The sequence below is a fragment of the Taudactylus pleione genome, unplaced genomic scaffold, assembly GCF_031769625.1.
Source record: "Taudactylus pleione unplaced genomic scaffold, aTauple2 ptg000536l, whole genome shotgun sequence".
Taxonomy (NCBI): Eukaryota; Metazoa; Chordata; class Amphibia; order Anura; family Myobatrachidae; genus Taudactylus; species Taudactylus pleione.
The window spans coordinates 4,681,015-4,701,221 of NW_028284938.1; the positions used below are offsets into that span (position 1 = coordinate 4,681,015).

The 20,207-nt window shown below is 42.1% G+C and overlaps 1 protein-coding gene across 2 annotated transcripts in view; it reads left to right on the top strand.

The window, feature by feature from the left end:
* TBCCD1 (TBCC domain containing 1) overlaps nucleotides 1–20,207 on the top strand; it is a 103,665-nt gene that overhangs the window by 34,490 nt on the left and 48,968 nt on the right. For both annotated transcript variants that reach the window (XM_088451052.1, XM_088451053.1), the window contains exon 4: nucleotides 944–1,130. In XM_088451052.1, the coding sequence (XP_088307178.1) occupies nucleotides 944–1,130 (187 nt within the window). The remainder of the gene's footprint in view (nucleotides 1–943; nucleotides 1,131–20,207) is intronic.

Sequence of the window (20,207 nt, forward strand, 5' to 3'; positions counted from 1 at the left end):
TCCTCAGGGATCACTATGCTAATATACAAACGCTAATGCTGGCCATACACTCTGCAATTATCGGGACGATCCGCCCGATATCGGCGGATCGCCGCGATAATTGCAGCGTGTATGCGGGCGACCGAGGGTTAAATATTGCTCGGTCGGGCATGCTGGATTGTCCAGCATGCCCGTCCGATGCGATATTTACCCGGGAAACTGTCGGCCGCATCGGGCAGTGTATGCCCAGCGCGGCCGACAGACAGACATTTCCTGTGTTCCTTCCTACGGAAGGAACAGGGAAATGTCTCCTCCCCCGGGGGCGGAGCGCGGATGTCGGGCTATACACTGTGAGATTTCTCTCACAGTGTATGCCGCGGACATCTGCGGCTGGCAGCCAGCCAGATAAAATGTCTGTCGGTCTGACAGACATTTTATCTGGCAGTGTATGCCCAGCATTAGATGTATTATTATAAAGCTTAGTAGTAGTTATTTTAAAAGCCTTAATTGTAGAGGTTTTTTTGTTTTTGTTTCTTTGATTCAATTGTCAATACAAAATGAAAATTAAGGTCTGATTCAGAGTCGCAAGTAAAGTGACCTTTATCGCAATTGCTGTCAATTTCCAGAAAATAAATCAGACTGCTTTCTGCATATGCACAACAGTTGCAGTCCATTTATACCCATTCAGCCACAAGTGGAGATACAGCGGAGATCCATAGGAATCTGAATTGCCCCTAATTTCTCTAAGCTGTGTATGCAGACTCCGACACATGCACAGTTTGCAAAATATCTGAGAGATCCCACAGCAGACGGACTTGCATGTAACTCAGAATTAGGCAGAAAATACTCTGGTGAAATGAATTAGTATTACATATAAGCTAAATGGAGCACAGTACATTTCTGGAAGTTAATGTTACTAATGAATTTTTTTTTTTTCCTTTTCTCTTTTTTTTTTTTTTTTTAGTTGACGGATCAAACCGAAGGGCAAAAATTGTGTGTAACATTTACAAAGTTCCACGTGGTAATCACATGGTTGTCATGAGTCACATTTACAGACAAACATTGGCTAAAAGTTCAGAAACATTGGTGGAAGCACGTGTTAAATTAAATCATTGCAATGAGTCTTACATATATCTGCTATCTCCATTAAGGTGAGATTATCATATGCTTTTGTTTTACCAATATTTTATACACATACATACATTGTGTGATTTAAAAAGTGGCTTCTTCTATAAGCAGATGAATTATTTCACAACAATTAACCAGCTATTACTACTTCTCTCCTCCATGGCAGCCATTGTTTAAGGGTAAGTAACCCATTTCCCTAGATATAGGCAGGTTTTTTTTTTTCCTGTCTCCTAGCATAGAGTTAGGGAAGTTTTGTTGTTTTACAGCTACAAGGGCTTACCTCAGTATATTATTGCCCAGCGATGCACCTTCTGGAGCTGTGGCGGGGTGGCACCCTGGGTATCGCAGAAGCAATCTAAAGGAATTGGTGACTAAAAGCTAGTTTCTATAAATGGCTCTGTGCAGCGTTGCAGGCCGGTGTTAGGCTGACGCCAGTCCAGAGTAGTGCCGGTCCAGCTTCTCACCGCATGGGGAGCCGGTACCAGAAGTAAGCAGGGGGCGTTGATGTAACAGTCAAGGTAAGTCATTATTAGCTGTGCTTTGAATTTAATATTAGATTTAGAAGGCTAATAAATGGTGGCATATCTTAACAGTGTGCCTACAGCGATGGGACCTGTAAAAAAGATGTCCAAAAAAGCAGCATTTAAGAGCCTGTGATAAATCTTTTGCTGGCAATCAGGATGCTGTATTCTGTGATGAATGTGTACAAACCACACCTGTTCCTAGTCAGCAGTCTAGCCAGCTTCAGGAGCTTATGGAATAGATAGAAATAAATGACATTTTTAAGGAGAAATTCTTAGCACTACAGGAGTCTGAAAGATCTAGGTTGCAGACGAGTCTTAATTGTGAGTATGGCGCTGTGGTATAGGAGTGGATTTTGAGTATTTTTCCAGTATAGAATTAGGAAATTTGTGCGGATATGAGAACATTTAATATAGATCTGGTGGAAAGTCTATGGTAAGTCTGTAGTAAATGAACTACAAAGATAACTGAGCAAAGTAATGAACAGGATCTGTTTTTTGAAGAACTATCAGAGAGAGTGTATTTCCTGTATTTAATATTATGAAAGAAATAATGGTTAAAGAATGGCAGAATTTATATAGGGCAGTCTTGCTAATGTGAATGATATGTATCCTGTAAAAGATTTCTTAGTTGGTGTGCAGTACCCAGAACTAATGTCTAGAACGGGATGTAGTTATGAGACTGGCGGCCGCAAGACCGACATCCGAATCCTAACACAGAATTTAAGATAGGCATTAAAATCCTGACGCCGGACCGAACGAGGTACGTCTGGGCGTCCTTAGCATTAGCCGCAGGGGGGGAGGGTTAGCTTTAGGGAGTGTAGCCGGGTTAGGTTTTGGGGTGGGGAGTTAGGTTTATGCACCCCTAAGGGGTGTGGGGGGGTAAAATAAAAAAAATACAGGCGATAAAACATAATACATAAGTACAATATAGCCAGCACATGTTGCAGTACACAGACAGCTGTTCCAGGTAAAAGGAGAACATATCAAACACTGAATCAGTCAAAAAAACAAGAAAACAAAATAGCAAGTAACCATATAGATACATAAATTCTACAGATATAATGGTGCAGGTACCTCCATAAACCACAAAATTGATATTAGATATATATAAAAAAAGAAACTTGTCACGGTGCCTAGGCCCATATACTGAAGCTGATAGTTACAATGCAGATACAACATTCTGTGCAATGGTCATCTCGGCATATTTTGATTGTAGCCACATTTGCCAAATTGTCAAATTTGGATTCTGCTCTTTGGGCAATATATAGGTATACCGTGGTATTGACTAGAGCGATCCATGCCTGAAACTCTCGTGCTATGCAAACCTTGACCAAAGAGCGTAAATTCAGAACATATAGTCTAGTGTACCACACTAATGCGAACCATACACTGTGCAATTTTTTTTACACGATGTACACGATTTCGATCAATCGTGCACATCGTGTGTTTCAGTGTGCATGCGATGCTGATGCGCGTCCCCGAACTCATCTAGTTGGATCGTAGATCTTACTGCAAAACAATAAGATCTACGATCTGGAGTACAATTTTAATACACTTCTATGCATCGTATTGGTCAATCGTACAGCATTTATCACACATCGTATGAAGTATTTCAAGGGAAATCGTGCTACGCATCTTACCAACTTATCGCACAGTGTATGGGGCCCTTAAGGCATCTTTGGCCAAAGTACCAAGCATGCAAACTGCTGCTAAGACAGACTGGGAAATACCAGTAGAGGTAATCACTCGGATCTCCTGGTCCCAAAAACTGTGTTCTTATACTTCTTGCAGTCGTGCTAAAAAGCCCCTTTTGGCGTGCCATGTCCCGTGAGACTCTGCTAGCGATGGACATCTTTTTAGCCAAAAATGCGTCTCACAATGCAACTAGGAAGCACCAGCAGACTGTAATGATTAATTTGATATGCAACACTTGTATATCTGTGTGCGACTGAGTCTCTGTATCTGTATACGAAGTGCTACAATGTAGCGGCGGCAGCTTTCTTCATTCCAAGTGCAGTTGCGGTTCATATGCGGACACGGGTGCACACAAATATACAAGTGTCGCATATCAAATTAATCGGCGCAGTCTGCTGGTGCATCCTAGCTGCACCACTTTGCCACTTTGGGCCTGATTCAGCAAATTGCTAATACGCATTACAATTGTTGCGTTCTGTGTTTTCTTATGCATCGCAGTGCGTGAACCGATCACTGCGATCGGGAGTACGCAGACCCATCGCAGAGTGATTGACAGGAAGTGCCATTTGTAGGTGGTGACGGGGCCAGAGTGTTTGAACGCCATTGCACGGGCGTGCATAAATCATCCACTGTGATGCCCTATGCAACCTAAGATATCATAGTGTGCACTGAAATTAGCAATTTCTGAGTAAGGATGTATGAGGACACATCATACCTGTGAGCAAGTCCAAAGGAGATGCCAAAAGGTCCCCTGGGAACACCCACATTTAGGATATACAGCATCAGCTTGACTTCCAAATTTAAGAAGATACTCAGGAGTTAGATAAGTTCTGTGTAATATAAATAATTGGATCTGTTGGAACCTAATGGAGGGTTAAGACGTGGTAGGTCACAAGAGTGTTGTGCAGTCATATATGAAATCAGACAGGAAAGAGTTCTACAGGAACTTATAAAAAATAAGAGTTGTTTAAGTTGGGAGTCGTGTATAGCGGGAGTTACCCATGAAAATTGATATGTTAGGGTATGCATGAACTGTAAATAACCATAAAATATTGTCGGGGAGGTTGATATTCACTGCGTAACTGAGTAAATGATTCAATATGTTGCCCTCATATATATGTCACAATGTAGACACACCACTGCTTTTCCAGAATATCCTAGCCCGAGTTTCAGGGTCATTGTCCACGAAGCTCAGGAGCTTATGAACTGATGCTTAAATTTTAACAGCTAGTGCTATCAACTGGGGACCAAAGCAATATTCCTGATCGCTAAGCAGGGCCTGTAAGGGTGTGTGTCCTGGCATCGCCTGGGCCATTAATAGCGTGTGAAGAGCATTCACTAGGTATCTTGTAACCATAGCCGCACGTGTGACAGTTGAGCCGTGTAGTAATAGAATGGAAAGGGAGGTAGTGCTAAACCCCCATCTGTTTTGACTCTAGTAATGGGTATTGTATTGAATGTGAGTCCAACAATCCACCCAGACCAGAGAGACGACACTTCCACTTTACGGAATAATTACATTGGCAGATATATAGGCGAGTCGTGGAAAATAAAGTTTGGTTTGGACCACCATCTTAACCAGGTTAACTCTGCCAGTAAGAATAAGAGGTAGTCTACTTCAAGATCAGGTTTTTGCCTTCAAGTATACAAGTTGTGGTTTGACATTCAAGGCAATGTAATCTGATGGGGGATTACTAATTTAAATACCTCCAATATTTGAACTTGTCTACCCAGCTGAGGGGGCATCAATGGAAGAACAGGGCTAGATCCACGGAAGGGAAGAATGTGACTTTTCCCAGTTCATGGCAAGGCCAGAAAAATTAGCAAATTTAGACATCATCTGGAGGACAACAGGCATGGATATTGAATAGTCAGAAAGAGTAGTAGGTCATCTGCATATAATGCCACCTTATCCGCTCTGTCCCCTAACCTAAGTTCCCCCAACACCCGCGTGTGCATGCAGATGACAGGCCAACGGTTCAATAGCTAGTGCAAATAGAGCTGGAGATAGGAGACACCCTTGCCTTGTACTCCTAGAATAGAGCAAAGGAGGAAAATATTTACCCATTAATGGATACTCTGGCACACGAAGCACAATACAATAGTGGCACCCACTTTAAAAAGACAGGGCCTATTCCAAAACTTTTCATGACCACCCACAGAAAGGGCCTCTCCACAGAGTCTAATGCCTTAACTCAGAGGTTCACAAACGCAGTCCTCAAGGCACCCTAACCGTTCAGGCTTAGAGGGATCCATGCTTGACCACCGGTGACTTCATTAGTACCCCAGTCAATTTGATTTAACCACCTGTGCTCAACCATGGATATCTCTAAACCCGAACTGTTGGGGTGCCTTCATTGGGAACCTCTGCCTTAGCTGCATCCAAATAAACAATAGCCGCTGAAGACTTCTCCCCGTGGGAGGCATGAATGTGAGTGTAGAGACGTCTGATATTCACTGCGGTGGATTGCCCAGGCATAACATCAGTCTTGACTGGGGGGACAAGGTAGTGATCACTTTATTCAACTTTTGGGACAACATTTTCGCAAGTATTTTGGCATTAGTAGGGATATAGGATGGTAGGGGTCTGGAAACCTAGGATCAATTCCAGGTTTGGGCAATACTATTATCAGTGCTTCCGACATGGATGAAAGGAACGAACCTTATAGATTATTATTTTAATTCTAACAATTGGGGGAGAAATATCAATGCATGCTTTTTTATAAAGTTCCAATGGTATACCATCCAGAATTGGAGCCTTACCACCTGGTGAAGGATATAATGGCTGCATCCGCCTCTTCTAAGGTAAAGGGGCATCAGAAAAGTCTGCATCCAAGGAAAGAGAGGCAAGGCCTACAGCACTGACATACAGATGTGTCCTTATACATCTTTCCTGCAGTTGCGCTAAAAAGTATCTCTGCGCTACATCACGTCCCGTGAGACGCTGCTAGCACTGGGCGTCTTTTTTTGCATCGAAGTCGTAATGCAATGCAACTAGGCTGCACAAGCAGACTGTGCTGATTAATTCAACATGCAACACTTGTATATCTGTGTGCGACTGAGCCTCAATCTGTATACGAAGTGCTACAAAGAGCTTTTTTTTTCATTCCAAGTTTCGTTGTGCTTCATATACAGACTCTGGTGCACACAGCACAGTCTGCTAGTGCGTTTTTGGCAAAAACAACCATCCGAAGCTAGCAGAGTAGCATGGGACCTGGCAGCTCACTCCATGCCAGGCAAGTCGTGCTGCGTGGCGTATTTAGGTGAGATGTATGAGGACCCGTCTGTATGTCAGCTCGGCATGGTCACAGGACAATCTCGAAGAATACACCTATTTAAAATGGGAGTCAGCTATAGGAGGTGTAGTGGATATTATTGCGCCACTATCATTAATAAGTTCGCCTACGATGTTTGGACGGGCGGTCTGAATTAACCGAACGGGCCAAGTAACTCCCCGTCCTATCAGCGTAAGTATATTGAGAATTTGATGCAAACAGTCTGCAGCTAGCTTTATCCTGCAGAGTAGTCCAGGCAGCCTGGAAAGTCAGCCAAAGAATTCTAGTTTATTCAAGTCTCACTTAAATACTAACTTGAGGTTTCTACACGTAGTTTTAATTTCTTCCGCCTATAGAGCAATATAAGTTCAGCTACTCGTTTTATCAATGTCCCCCTTACAAAAAAAGCTCTACAGGCATCCCATGTCATAGACACAGAAGTGGAGCCCTTATTAGAAAAATATCCAGGATGGATGCAACTTCGAAAAGGACTGGCCACGGGCTAGCAAGATAAATTACCATAGTGAGCAGGGAATTATTGTATATACCCCTTGTTTCATATTCATTATGAGAAACCTTAGGAAGTAAATTGCAAGAAGCCAGGGCTAGATCAATCTTTGAGAAGGAGTGGTAAGTGTGAGAAAAACTGAGCTGGCATACATTAGGATGTTTAGTTCTCCAAACATCAGTCCAGCCCAGGCCACCACAAAGTTTGAAACCCACTGCCACCCTGCAGCTGCGAGACAGTTGATTCTCGTCACCTGTCTAAGGCACGTTAAACACATTGCTAAATTCCCCCAGGTAAATCACTGGAGCGATAGGGCAATGTGCGACAAATTCTGCAGCCTTTTTGAGCATCTCATAGGAGAAGGGAAGGGGAATGTAGATGGCTAAAATATATATTATTATTATTAAATTTTATTTATAGGGTGCCACAAGCGCCGTACATACAGTAAAGGGTACACAGAAATTACATTACAATACAGTAACCAAAATATAAACAGAACACAAGTAACAATTAGCAACACAATTCTCCATACACAGTACAGCTCCGAAGGTGAAGGCTGTCATAGAAGTGCTAGAGAAGAAGGCTGTGAGACAGTGGGGAAGAGGACCCTGCTCCTAGGAGCTTACAATCTAGGGGAATATATATATGGGAATTGAACTTATCTTGCAATCAAGGAAGACCTGTCTACTTCCTGGATCAGTCCATACAGCAGTTAAAACAAAGTAAGGCATCTTTTTCATCAGTACAGAGTCCCCCCCCCCCTCCCCCCCCCTTGAAGATGTAATGTGAGAGGCATGATTTGCTCAGCCCACCCACGGCTGCCTAAGGGAAAGTAGCTTACTCCCCACCAAATGTGTCTTAGTAAGGCATGCAACATCAGGATCATAACTTCTCATATTGGCCAAATTAAACTAGTTGAAAAAAATATTTTTGCCTAATTAGTCTGTAAGGAAGGGTGTAGTAGTGGTTCTGAACCAAGTCCCGACATTCATTTTTTTTTTTTTTTTTTTAATAATTCTTTATTTTAAATGGTCATTCAGAATACAATTTAGCACAAAAAATAAAATAAAAGAGGGGTCACAAAAACCAAATACAGACCATATTTGTAAACATTAATAAACAGAGAACTATTCAAAAATACTTGGTATAAAAGGGGAGGGGGTAAACAGAGGGCAAGAGGGAGGGAAATAGGGGGAGGGGTGAACATGACATATCATCTAGAGAATCAGTACATATCAAATATCTTCTGGAGGGTAAACCTCAATCTTTGCCCATGGGTCCATGCACCAAGTGGGGACTGCGCTCAGCAAGCAGCCAGGGAGCCTAAAATTAAGAAAAAACATGTCCTCGATCATGGAGGTAATAAGTTATCTCCTCCGTGGTCGCGACATGCCAGATCTGACTCCTAAGTGCAGAGAGAAGTGGTGGGGAGGTCTTTTTCCAGTTTAGAGCAATAAGAGATTTTGCGGCTGCTAAAATATGTGCAGCCAATTTTTTGTAAAATTTGCCAATATTCGGGGGTGGGTAGCACAATAAAAATATCCAAGGATCTTTTGAGATCGGAGCTTCCAGAAGGGAATTTAGTAGGCTATAAACAGAGTCCCAGAAGGGGACAATAATTGGGCAGGTCCACCAGATATGGATCATAGTACCCCTGCAGCCACAGCCCCGCCAACAATCTGATGAAGAGGATAGGAACATTTTATGAAGTCTCTCAGGAGTATAGTACCACCTATAATAAATTTTTATATGCATTCTCTTTAAGTTTGGTTGCAATGGAACTTTTGGCTATCCCCAGTCTCATGTTGTCCCAGGCCTCGGCATCTGGGGGAGAACCCAGATCTCGTTCTCAAGCAATTTCGTGAGGTCTAAGAGAGGGAAGGGTAGCATCTAAAAGAAGAGCATAAATCTGGGAGATTAGACCTTTAGATGAGGGGTAATGTCTACAAAGATTTTCAAAAGGAGTAAGGGCACGGAGAACAGATAGTGGAGGTAATGATTGTAAGAAGTGGCAGATTAAGCGTCTGGGATGGGAGTTTTTGTTGTAATGTTGGCAGGAATAACCATTGACCTTGGTCAGATTCCCCACTGACTTTTCTAAGTCCTACATTAATCCACTTATGGAACTTCAAAGTAGAGGAACCAGGAGAGAACGGGGTTATACCAGATAGGAGCTAGAGGGGATACCGGAGAAGTAAGATTCATTTTATGTGAATAGAGACCCCAGAGATTGTGGTCAAATTTGATAGTAGGGAGTAATTTGGATGCGGAAGGTTGGTGCGCGGGTAGTATGCCCCATAAAGAAGTTAAATCTGGGAAAGTAATATAGGTAGATTCAATGTCCAACCATGAAGTAGAACCTGGGGGGAGAGTATGAAGCAACAATATTGGAGAAGTGGGAGGCGAGATAATAAAGTTTAATATTAGGGACACCTCTCCCACCTTTTACAAACGACCTTTCTAAAACTTTACCCGCAATTCTCGGGGGTCTGTGATTCCAAACAAAACTAACCAGGGCCTTTTGAATATTACTTAGAAAAACAGCGGGGACAGTAACTGGGAGAGTCTGAAATAGGTAAAGTCATTTTGGTATAATACTCGTTTTAACACCTATAATCCTACCCAGCCACGAGATAATAAGACGATTCCAGGAATTTAAGTTGGTCTGCATTTTAGGTAGGAGAGGTGAAAAATTGTCACGAAATAGAGTCATAGTAGGAAGTTAAGTAAATCCCCAAGTACTTGATCTTTTTGGGTTGCCACTTAAAATTAGTTTGAAGGTTTTCAGCATCTCGTGTGGAAACATGGAGAAGCATGGCCTCTGATTTGGAGTAATTAAATTTATACCCAGAGACAGTGCTATAGAACCGAGGAACGGAAAAAAGGTTGGGGAGAGAGATTGTCGGTTGGGTCAGGGATAGAAGGATATCGTCCGCGAAAAGAGACATCTTAGGCTCCAAAGTACCAACTTGAACCCCCCGAATATCAGGATAGGATCGAATATGGGAGGCCAGTGGCGAACACCAGGGGGGATAAAGGGCAGCCCTGCCTCGTACCATTGCTAATATTGACTGGGCCTGAAGGAATACCATTAATCAGGACTGTAGCTGAGGGGGTAGAGTATAGTGCCAGGAGGCCAGTGAGAAAGTGACCAGAAATGCCATAGACTTAAAGAGCGGCTTTCATAAAGTCCCTATCAAATGCTTTTTCAGCGTCGAGAGTAAAATAGTAGGGGATCTCCTGGAGTTCGAAATATGAATAAGATCAATAGCATGTCTGGTGTTTCTCGCCTGTCGACCTGGTATAAATCCCACTTGGTCGTAGTGAATTAAGGAGGAGAGGAGGAATGGGTTCAGGCGGTTCGCAAGGATTTTAGCAAATATTTTCAAATCTAAATTAAGGAGGGAGATGGGTCTGTAGCTAGAACAGTTAAGTGGGATCATATCAATATGGGAGTATGAGTTGTGGGGTGAAGAAAAAAACGTATAATCGCGGGCGGTAGGTTCTCTCTCTCCAAGAATCTCACAGGAGCTGGGACTTCATGAGACATAGGAGAGACCTAGAATGTTGGGAAGCCGATGAGGAAGAGGCCGAGGCAGCAGGAGCAGAACGGTCCAAAGTGTGGCTAAGAACTACATTAAAATCGCAAGCGACAATGAGTTCCCCTTGACGCATTCAAGTAAAAAAAAGTCTAATTTGGCACAAAAAAAAAAATGTTGGCGTTTATTACTGGCATAAACATTTACTAGTGTAAATAGAGTATTAAGCTTTCCAACAAATACGAGGATACGGCCTTTATCAACATGGGTGTAAATAGGTTCAAAAGTGAGATGGCGAGCAAATAAGATCGCTACACCTCGTTTTTTAGCGTTCTAATCACAGGCATGATAAATATCTGGATATGGCTTACAGCGTAATTCGGGGTGGGAATTCTACAAAAAGTGGGTTTCTTGAAGGAAAACCAGGTCGGCTCTCTGAAGCTTAAGAGTAGTAAAGAGTTTCCCACGTTTTTGGAAACACAGAGACCCATGGGCAACCGGTAAAGGCAACATGTGTAAATATAAAAAATAGAAACCAGGATATGTCGTGATCATAAGGGAAAAAGGGGGGAAGAGAGGGGTCGGTTGGTCATCTGGCAAAATAGGCCAGGACCAGTGGCGCTGACAAGAGGGAAGGGTACTACGTGTCTGAAAGACACTTAGGTCAGATAGGGGGCTGAAAGCCCTGGGGTGGCATGGCGAGGCGTTAAAGACATCACAGTGGAGGTAGGGACAAGTCGGGAATCTATCCCTCTTGGGAAACCTAAGGGAAAAAAATAGAAAGAAAAACAATACTAAAGGGCATGCGGAGCAAAAGGGTAAAGAAATAAAGGAAAACTGAGAAACAAAACAGATATATATAATATTAGTCAAACAAATACAGCAAAAAAAACCAACATTTAAAACAGCATATAGTAATCAAGGAATATGCGTAAAACTATACTAAGAATAGCAAAATAGATTAAACTATACAGCGAATCAATACTCAAATATCAGGAGAAGCCTCTTAAGAGCTAAAAAAAAAAAAAAAAAAACACAAGAACATAGTAACAAACATAGGGAGAAGGCACCCTGAAATAACTTTGTTAAATGTATAGTAAGTTTAGAGTGTACAGAAAATTATTCGGGCAAAATGAACGATCAGTGAAGGTCGTTGTATCACCAAAGATTAATGTATGAAACAAAAGAGACTTGGCGTTGGAAATCAAGTCACATGAGGTGGGATTGAGGAGGGGACAGTGGTCCATTCCAGATTGGGAAGGTTTTTTTTTCTGTCTCTGTGGGAGTGCAGGTGTCGTAGAAGAAGAATCACTGTGTCCCATGTGGCAACCCAGTTTAGACAGCAGAGATTGGGCTTCATCTGAAGATCTGGCAGCGAGCATTTTTCCCTGATGCCAAACCAGGATATGAAAGTGGAAACCCCACCGATATTTGATATTGTTCTGGCGAAGCAAGGAAGTAATGGGTCTAAAATCTCTGCGTTTAGCTAATGCGATCGGAGAGAGGTCTTGGAAGATTTGTAGGATGGAATTATCAAAGGATACAAAGTCAAGCCATAGAGCATCCCTCATGACTGTCTCCTTCGCAGTAAAGTAATGCATTCTGAGAATGACATCTCTGGGTTGGGAGGTATCTTGTGAGCGAGGACGTAGGGCCCGATGGGCACGATCCAAAAGGAGGTGATCTTCGGGGGTCTTAGTAAAAAGACGTTTAAGGTAAAGTTCAAGATGCGCTTGTTCAACCTCCTCCGGGATCCCCCGAATTCTTAAATTATTCCTCCGTGCCCTATTGTCTTGATCTTCATGGTCTTCCTGTAGTTGGGAGATGTCTTGACGCATTTGATGGAAGTCAGTCTCAAAAGAATTTCTGGAACAACATCACCTTCTCTACTCGTCTCTCAAGTTGGTCAGTTCTGCCACTAATTTCTGCAATATCGGTTTTCAGTGAGTGAAGGGCTTTAACTTCTTTAAGTAGGGAGAGGAAGTCTCGACGGGTGATGGGCGTAAGATCATCATCCTCAGATTCCAAGCCCAAGTGGTCATTAGAGTGTTCAGGTGTGGTAAATCTAGGGTGGGCCGGGGTGCTTCGCTTAGTGAGGAATGAGGTGAGGTCACCACTGGACTGTTTTTTACCTCCTCTAGGCATCGTGTGATAGAGTAGCAGGGGGAAGCGTTGCTCCGCAAGCTTAGCTCAGGGCCAAGAGGGATAAAACTTTAGGGGACCAGAGGTCACCATTAAACTAGAATCACTAAGAATAATTTTGACAAAACTGGAGAAAAAAAAAAACAGAATTTTTTTTTTGTATACCCTTTTTCTCCCTCTTCTCTCCCCTCTTCTTTAAATAAAGACAGCAAAACTGTAATACAGTTACAGAAGATGGACACAAGGGGGAGCTCTGACACTAAAAATGAGCAACAAAAAAAGTTACAGATTCTTTGAGGGGAAGAGTAAGGGGGAGGGTACACACACATAGAGGGATTGAATTATGTCAAATAAAATGATGTCCTTGTATAAAAAAATTGAGGGGATAAAAATAATGAGTAGATAGAAGGTGGTGTCCCCACTGTCCAGAGGACTCACCACTCACTCCTAGGGAGAGGACAACTGCTCGCCCTCAGGGTACCAGGTGGAAGGCAGCACACACAGAGCAGGGGCCAGGCAAGCACAGGAGCTCCGGCAGGAGAACAGAGGGCCCAGAGAGCAGGCGGTCGGGTTCTCAGGAGGGCAACCCCGTGGCAGCGTGGTCAGTGAGGTTGCGGGCGGGGCACCACAACAGGCAAAAAAGGTTTCTTCACAGGCATACTACAGAATCTAGAAAACCTTTGTCTATCTCCTAGACTAGGTGTGGGGAATAAGCGGCCCTCCAGCTGTTGTAGAACTACACATCCCAGCATGCCCTGCCAAAATTTTGCTATTTGGCCATGCTAAAACGGTTTCAAGGCATGCTGGGATGTGTAGTTCAACAACAGCTGGAGGGCTGCTTATTGCCCACCCCTGTCCAAGACAGTAGCAACGTTTGATCCTATGAAAGCAAAGACTTCCCAGGTCCTGCAGTTCTTGTATGATGGTTTTCTGAAATGATTAGCTGTGGCCTCAATGAAAGTACAGATATCTGCTCTAAGTATTCTTCTGGGTAGGAAGCTAGTGGAGGAGGATTTAATAAATAGATTCTGTCAAGCAATAAAAATAATTTTTCCACAGATTAGATCATTTAGAGCCCAATGGGATCTAAACTTAATCTTGAATGCCTTGAAGTCATCTCTGTTTGAGCCCTTGCAGGGAACTTATCTGACGTATCCTATCTGGAAGGTGGTATTGTTAATTGCAATCACGTCAGCCAGAACCGTGAGTAAATTGCAGACTTTGTGGACAGAAGAGCCTTTTCTGAATATAATGCCAGACAAGGTCATACTAAGAACAAATCCAGTCATCTTACCAAAAGTAGTATCTTCATTCCACCTAAATCAAGAAATTACTTTACCATTTTCCTTTTCCCACAACCAAAGGATGAAACGGAAAATAAATACAATACGTTAAACCTCATAAGCGCAATATCAACTTGCCTATTAAAAATAAAAGCATTTTGGAAGACAAAACATCTGTCATGCTTGAGCTACAATTTGTTTGTGGATCTGGACTTGGGCTATAAACTAGACTGGGGTCAGATTAAGATGTGTTCTGCACATGTGCAGGAATCTCTAGGAATATCTCTGGACCGGAATACTGGATCACTGGAATGGGACCGGATTGATTGAACACCGTAATGGATGGAATCCGATATCTGGCTGGAACTGATTGTGTCAGGTATCGTATTGCAGGATCAACTGGATGGAACCGGATTGCAGAATCACTAGGATGGAACCGGATTGCAGAATCACAAAGATGGAACCGGATTGCAGAATCGCAAAGATGGAACCGGATTGCAGAATCGCAAAGATGGAACCGGATTGCAGAATCACTGTGATGGAACCGGATATTGGAGTCAGCAGTGCATCAAGATGGTAAACTGCACCTAGTGTTTCTGGAGAATAATAAGAATCTGCAGGAACTCACTGGGAAGCACACAGCTAAGCTGTGGACAACATTGCACTGGCAAGTGCTGTGTGCAGGGAGAGTCCTTATATACCCATAGCTTGTCAGGGATTGGCTGCAGGTATCATGTGACTGCATCCTGGACTCCTGTTGGAGGATGGACAGTCACCTGACTCAAAGAGAATAATGGCTTGCATGAGGGTGCTTCTATTAAGATGAATGTCTTAACAGTACTGGGTATAGGGGAGAGAGAGGATGGTAGTTTTTAAACGGTTTGTATATTTCTTGTAGCTCTTTCTTCCTCTCCAAAATATGAATATATGAAAAAAGGGGAGAGAAAAAAAGAGAACACAATGTGTGGTTCCGTACTAACTGGGATTATATATATTAAGACTAGATTTGAGAGATCCTTAATCCTACACTGCCAAATGGTGTATAAAGTTTTAAAAGGTACAAGGAGGCAATCAAGATTAAGGACATTTTAAGAGAACCGTGTATCCTAAAAATGAATATGGAATTCCAACCACCCAGGTGAAATAAAGACAATAGGAGGGGCGTACCCCACTCACTCTGGAAAGTACAGGTTGAGTTGGATATCGGAATATTCCGTATTTTGGAATAATTGCATACCATATTGAAATGTCTTGGGTATAGGGCCCAAATCTAAACACAGAATGCATTTATAATTTATATACACTTTAAACACACAGCCTGAAGGTAATTTTATACAATATTTTCAATAATTTTGTGCCTCAAACAAAGTATGTGTACATACATGAAATTCATTTCTGTGTCATATACACCTTATACACACACAGCCTATAGGTCATTTTATACTTTAGTTTTAATTAATTTGTGTCTTAAACAAAGTTTGTGTGCATTGAACGATCTCAGTCATGCTGAAAATATTCTGGATTTCAGAATATTCCGTATTTTGGAATATTTGGATATGGGATACTCAACCTGTAGTGTATTCAGTCATATAAAGGTATCTTTATAAGTAGGCGTACCATACTCACAAACGTTGTGGATATTTCACTCCTATAAAGGTATCTTTTTGGATATGCAGCAATTACTGGAAAAAATCTATGTTCACTCCAAATTTCCAGTCAATGGTATTTAATTAACATAGACAAAAGTAAATCAAATATTTGAAGTGTTTTTATACATTTATTATAACAGCTTTCTATTTCCTGGCTTCCATATACAAAGGTACACATAGGATGTTCATAGACTCCGTAACCTCCGGATAAGTTAAAGAAAAAATTTGTACCTTTATAAAAAGACCATATGGGTAAGTCCATCTAACCGACGCGTTTCGACCGAGTGGTCTTCTAGGTATGTCATCTCCCCCTATGCTGCTTTATATACCCTCAGGGCTTATCCTATTGGTGGGGGCAGGGATTGCCTATTAATTCTGGAGATTCACTAATTATTAAGTATATTGGTATAGGAGAATCATTGCTGCATAAAAATGTACTATTTAAGAATTCCTTAGAAGAAAGGATTTTATGTTGTGAATGGGAAGCTCAAAGATTCTAAAATTAAAATGTGCGTTCTAATTTTTGGAACACACTGGCTTCCGCCAAAAGTGACGTGGCGGGGATCCGTGCGATAGGCTGTCCTGCATGAATCCTGTATGTCAAGTCTTTCTCCACTATGCGTTTCAAGTGCTGGAATGCAAGTTTTATGTATTATGCACAATTAAAGAGGGGATTATAAAAATAATCCTAAATCCATTTTAAAATTTCAAGGCTAATTTCTAGTGGGAAGTGCAGGAGAATATAGAGGGGGACTATTCATTTTCCCCATCTTTAGGGTAATAAAAACAATAGGGAAATAAGAAACAAGAAGGGAAGGTTAAATAGTTACAACTTTCTTTTTCATTTAAAGATTGACTGACTGTTTTTTTTAATAAGGGAATGCATTACATACATTCTGTATCTCCCAAAAGACCTGTATACATAATTAACATTATGGCATATCTAACACTAGAGCACCAGTTTTACCACATGACTGCCGATACCTCACTTTCAGGCGGAAGCAGATTTGCGTTCCAGCACTTGGAACGCAAAGTGGAGAAAGACTTGACATACAGGATTCATGCAGGTCAGCCTATCGCATGGATCCCCGCCACGTCACTTCCGGTGGAAGCTCGTGCGTTCCAAAAATTGGAATGCACATTTCTATTTTAGAATTATTTTTTATTTTTTAGCTTTCCATTCACAACATAAAATCCTTTCTTCTAAGGTATTCTTAAATAGTACTTTTATATGCAGCGATGATTCTTCTATACCAATATACTTGATAATTAGTGAATCTCCAGAATTAATAGGCTGTTCCTGCCCCCACCAATAGGATACGCCCTGAGGGTATATATAAAGCAAGATAGGGGTAGATGATGACATATCTTGAAGAAGACCACGCAGTCGAAACGCTTCGATTAGAGGGACTTACCCATACAGACTTTTTGCTTTTATCTTCTATGGACTTTTTACAAGGTACAAATTTTCTCCTGAACTGATTCAGAGGTTACTGAATCTATGAACATCCTATGTGTATCTTTGCATATGGAAGCCAGGAAATGGAAAGCTGTTATTTGGAGTGTTTTTATAAAAAAAATTATATTTGATTTACTTTTGTCTATGTTAAATAAAATAACATTGACTGGAAATTTGGAGTGAACATAGATTTTTTTTTTCCAGTAGTTGCTGCATATCCAAAAATTTACCTTTTTTATAGGAGTGAAATGTCCACGACTTTTGTGGGTATGGTACACTCACTTATAAAGATACCTTTTAAATGACTGAATACACTACTTTCCAGAGTGAGTGGGGTACATCCCTCCTATTGTCCTTTATTTCACCTGGGCGGTGGGATTTCTGTATTAATGTTTAACATACACTGTTCTCTTAAAGGTGCTTAATCTTGATTGGCTCCTTGTACCTTTTAAAACTTTATGCACCATTTGGCGGTGTGGGATTAAGGATCTCTCAAATCTACTTTTATTATATATAATCCCAGTTAGTACGGTACAACACATTGTGTTCTCTTCTTTTTTTTTTTTTTTTTCTCCCCTTTTTTTATTTCATATATCCATATTTTGGAAAGGAAGAAAGATCTACAAGAAACATACAAACCCTTTAAAAACTACCATCCTCTCTCTCACCTATTCGGAGTACTGTTAAGACATTCACCTTAATAGAAGCGCCCTCATTCAAGCCCTTATTCTCTGTGTTTTTCTTAAATAAGATGTTCGGTGACATTTTGCATTTGTTGAAGAGGGCTGCATCTAAGTGAGTAGAGGAGTGGTTCCCTTTTTTTTTTTTTTTGAATGTCACCTGACTCAGACTGTCATGGCTGCGCCCAGTAGCCAGTACTGGAGGGAATGCTGCATGTGGAAGTCAGGGAGACTGCTAGTGATGAGAAGAAGCCGCAGATGGAAAGAGTCTGTCACAGAGCCGGATCATGGCGTGGGAAACCAGATAAGTTACCCGGTGGCTGCAGCATACAGTTTGTGACAATCTGCTTGCAAACTAAACAGACCATTTCAAGATGGATCAGAGAATGAATTGTCTTCATAAGATGTAAGATACAGGTCTTCAGAAGGATGTAAGATACCTGAAATCCTTCAGGGGCTAAGAAAGGTCAGGCATCAGGGAAGGACATCTGTGGAGCAGCAGCTTGTTCCTCCATACATAAGTTCACAAATCACTATGCTTTAGATATTTCGGACAACCGCTTTCGAGTTCATCAAGGGGCAGTTAAATAAATAAAATTGCACTGGTATAATCACATTCTTTGAAGTCTTGATGAATTATTAGCCATCCCTGTATGTAGTAATGGCTGCCATTGATGAGTGAAAAAGAAGAAAATAGCAGGTGCTTATACTCGCTGTTAATTCAGTTCCTTCAAGATGCTCCATGGTAGCCTATAGATTACTCTCCACCCCTCACCAATTGTGTTTTTCAGGAAGCAAGTAAGGAGAGACACACAAAATGGGGAATATGAGGAGCTAGCCTTTTGGGCAGTCCGTTTGTAAAAGTTTCCTTTTCTATACCTCCAGAATTGGGTTACTAACCCATAGGTAATGGCTGTCATGACGCATCTACAGCCATGGGCAAAATTTTTGAGAATGACACAACTATTGGTTTTCACAAAGTTTGCTGCTTCAGTGTTTTTAGACCTTTTTGTCAGATGTTACTATGGTATACTGAAGTAAAATTACAAGTATTTCATAAGTGTCAAGGCTTTTATTGACAATTAAATTAAGTTTATGCAAAGAGTCAATATTTGCAGTGTTGACCCTTCTTTTTCAAGACCTCTACAATTCGCCCTGGTATTCTGTCAATCAAATTCTGGGCCTCATACTGACTGATGGCCGTCCATTCTTAACCTAATCAATTCTTGGAGGTTGTCAGAATTTGTGGGTTTTTGTTTGTACACCACCTCTTGAGGATTGACCACAAGTTGTCAATGGGATTAAGGTCTGGGGAGTTTCCTGGCCATGGACCCAAAATTTCGATGTTTTGTTCCCCGAGCCACTTAGGTATCGCTTTTGCCTTATGGCATGGTGCTCCACCATGCTGGAAAAGGCATTGTTTGTCACCAAACTTTTCTTGGATGGTTGGGAGAAGTTGCTCTTGGAGGACGTTTTGGTACCATTTTTATATTCATGGCTGTTTTCTTAGGCAAAATTTGGAGTGATCCCACTCCCTTGGCGGCTGAGAAGAAACCCCACACATGAATGGTCTCAGTGTGCTTTACATCGAAATTTTGTGTCTATGGCCAGGAAACTCCCCATACCTTAACCCCATTGAGAATTTGTGGCAAATCCTCAATAGACGGGTGGACAATCAAAAACCCACAAATTCTGACAAACTCCAAGCATATATTAGGCAAAAATGGGTGGCCATCAGTCAGTATGTGGCCCAGAAGTTGATTGGCAGCATGCCAGGTCGAGTTGCAGAGGTCTTGAAAAAGAAGGGTCAGCACTGCAAATATTGGCCCTGATTCAGAGCCGGACGCTCTGACCAGAGCGCTCGCTCTGAATCAGGGCCCTCCTCCATTAATATGGAGCGTCGTCCTGGACGCTCGTATAGCTGTGGGTCACCACCCACAGCATATACGAGCGTGCAAAAAGATAGTCGCGATGGTCTTGACCATCGCGACCATCGGAATTGCGAGGAAAACCCTGCGGTCGGGTTTCCCAGCTGCAAGGCCAGGAGTGATTTTGGCTCTGATAGAGCCAAAATCACTCCCACTGACATCACTAGTGATGTCAGTGGGGCCGGCTTCAGCCGGAGGACTTTTCCATGTGAACGCCTCCGTCTGGCAGGCACGCCCCCGGCACGCCCGCCAAAGGGGGCGTGCTGTCAATCAACATCGACAGCACGCCCCCTTTGGTGCGAGACCCGGAGCGATGGAAAGTCCTCTCCCTCCGTCGTGCGCATGCGGAGTGGGGACCATCGACCCACTTGCGAGCGTACTGCCACTCGCAAGTGGGTCTGAATGACCCCCTTTGACA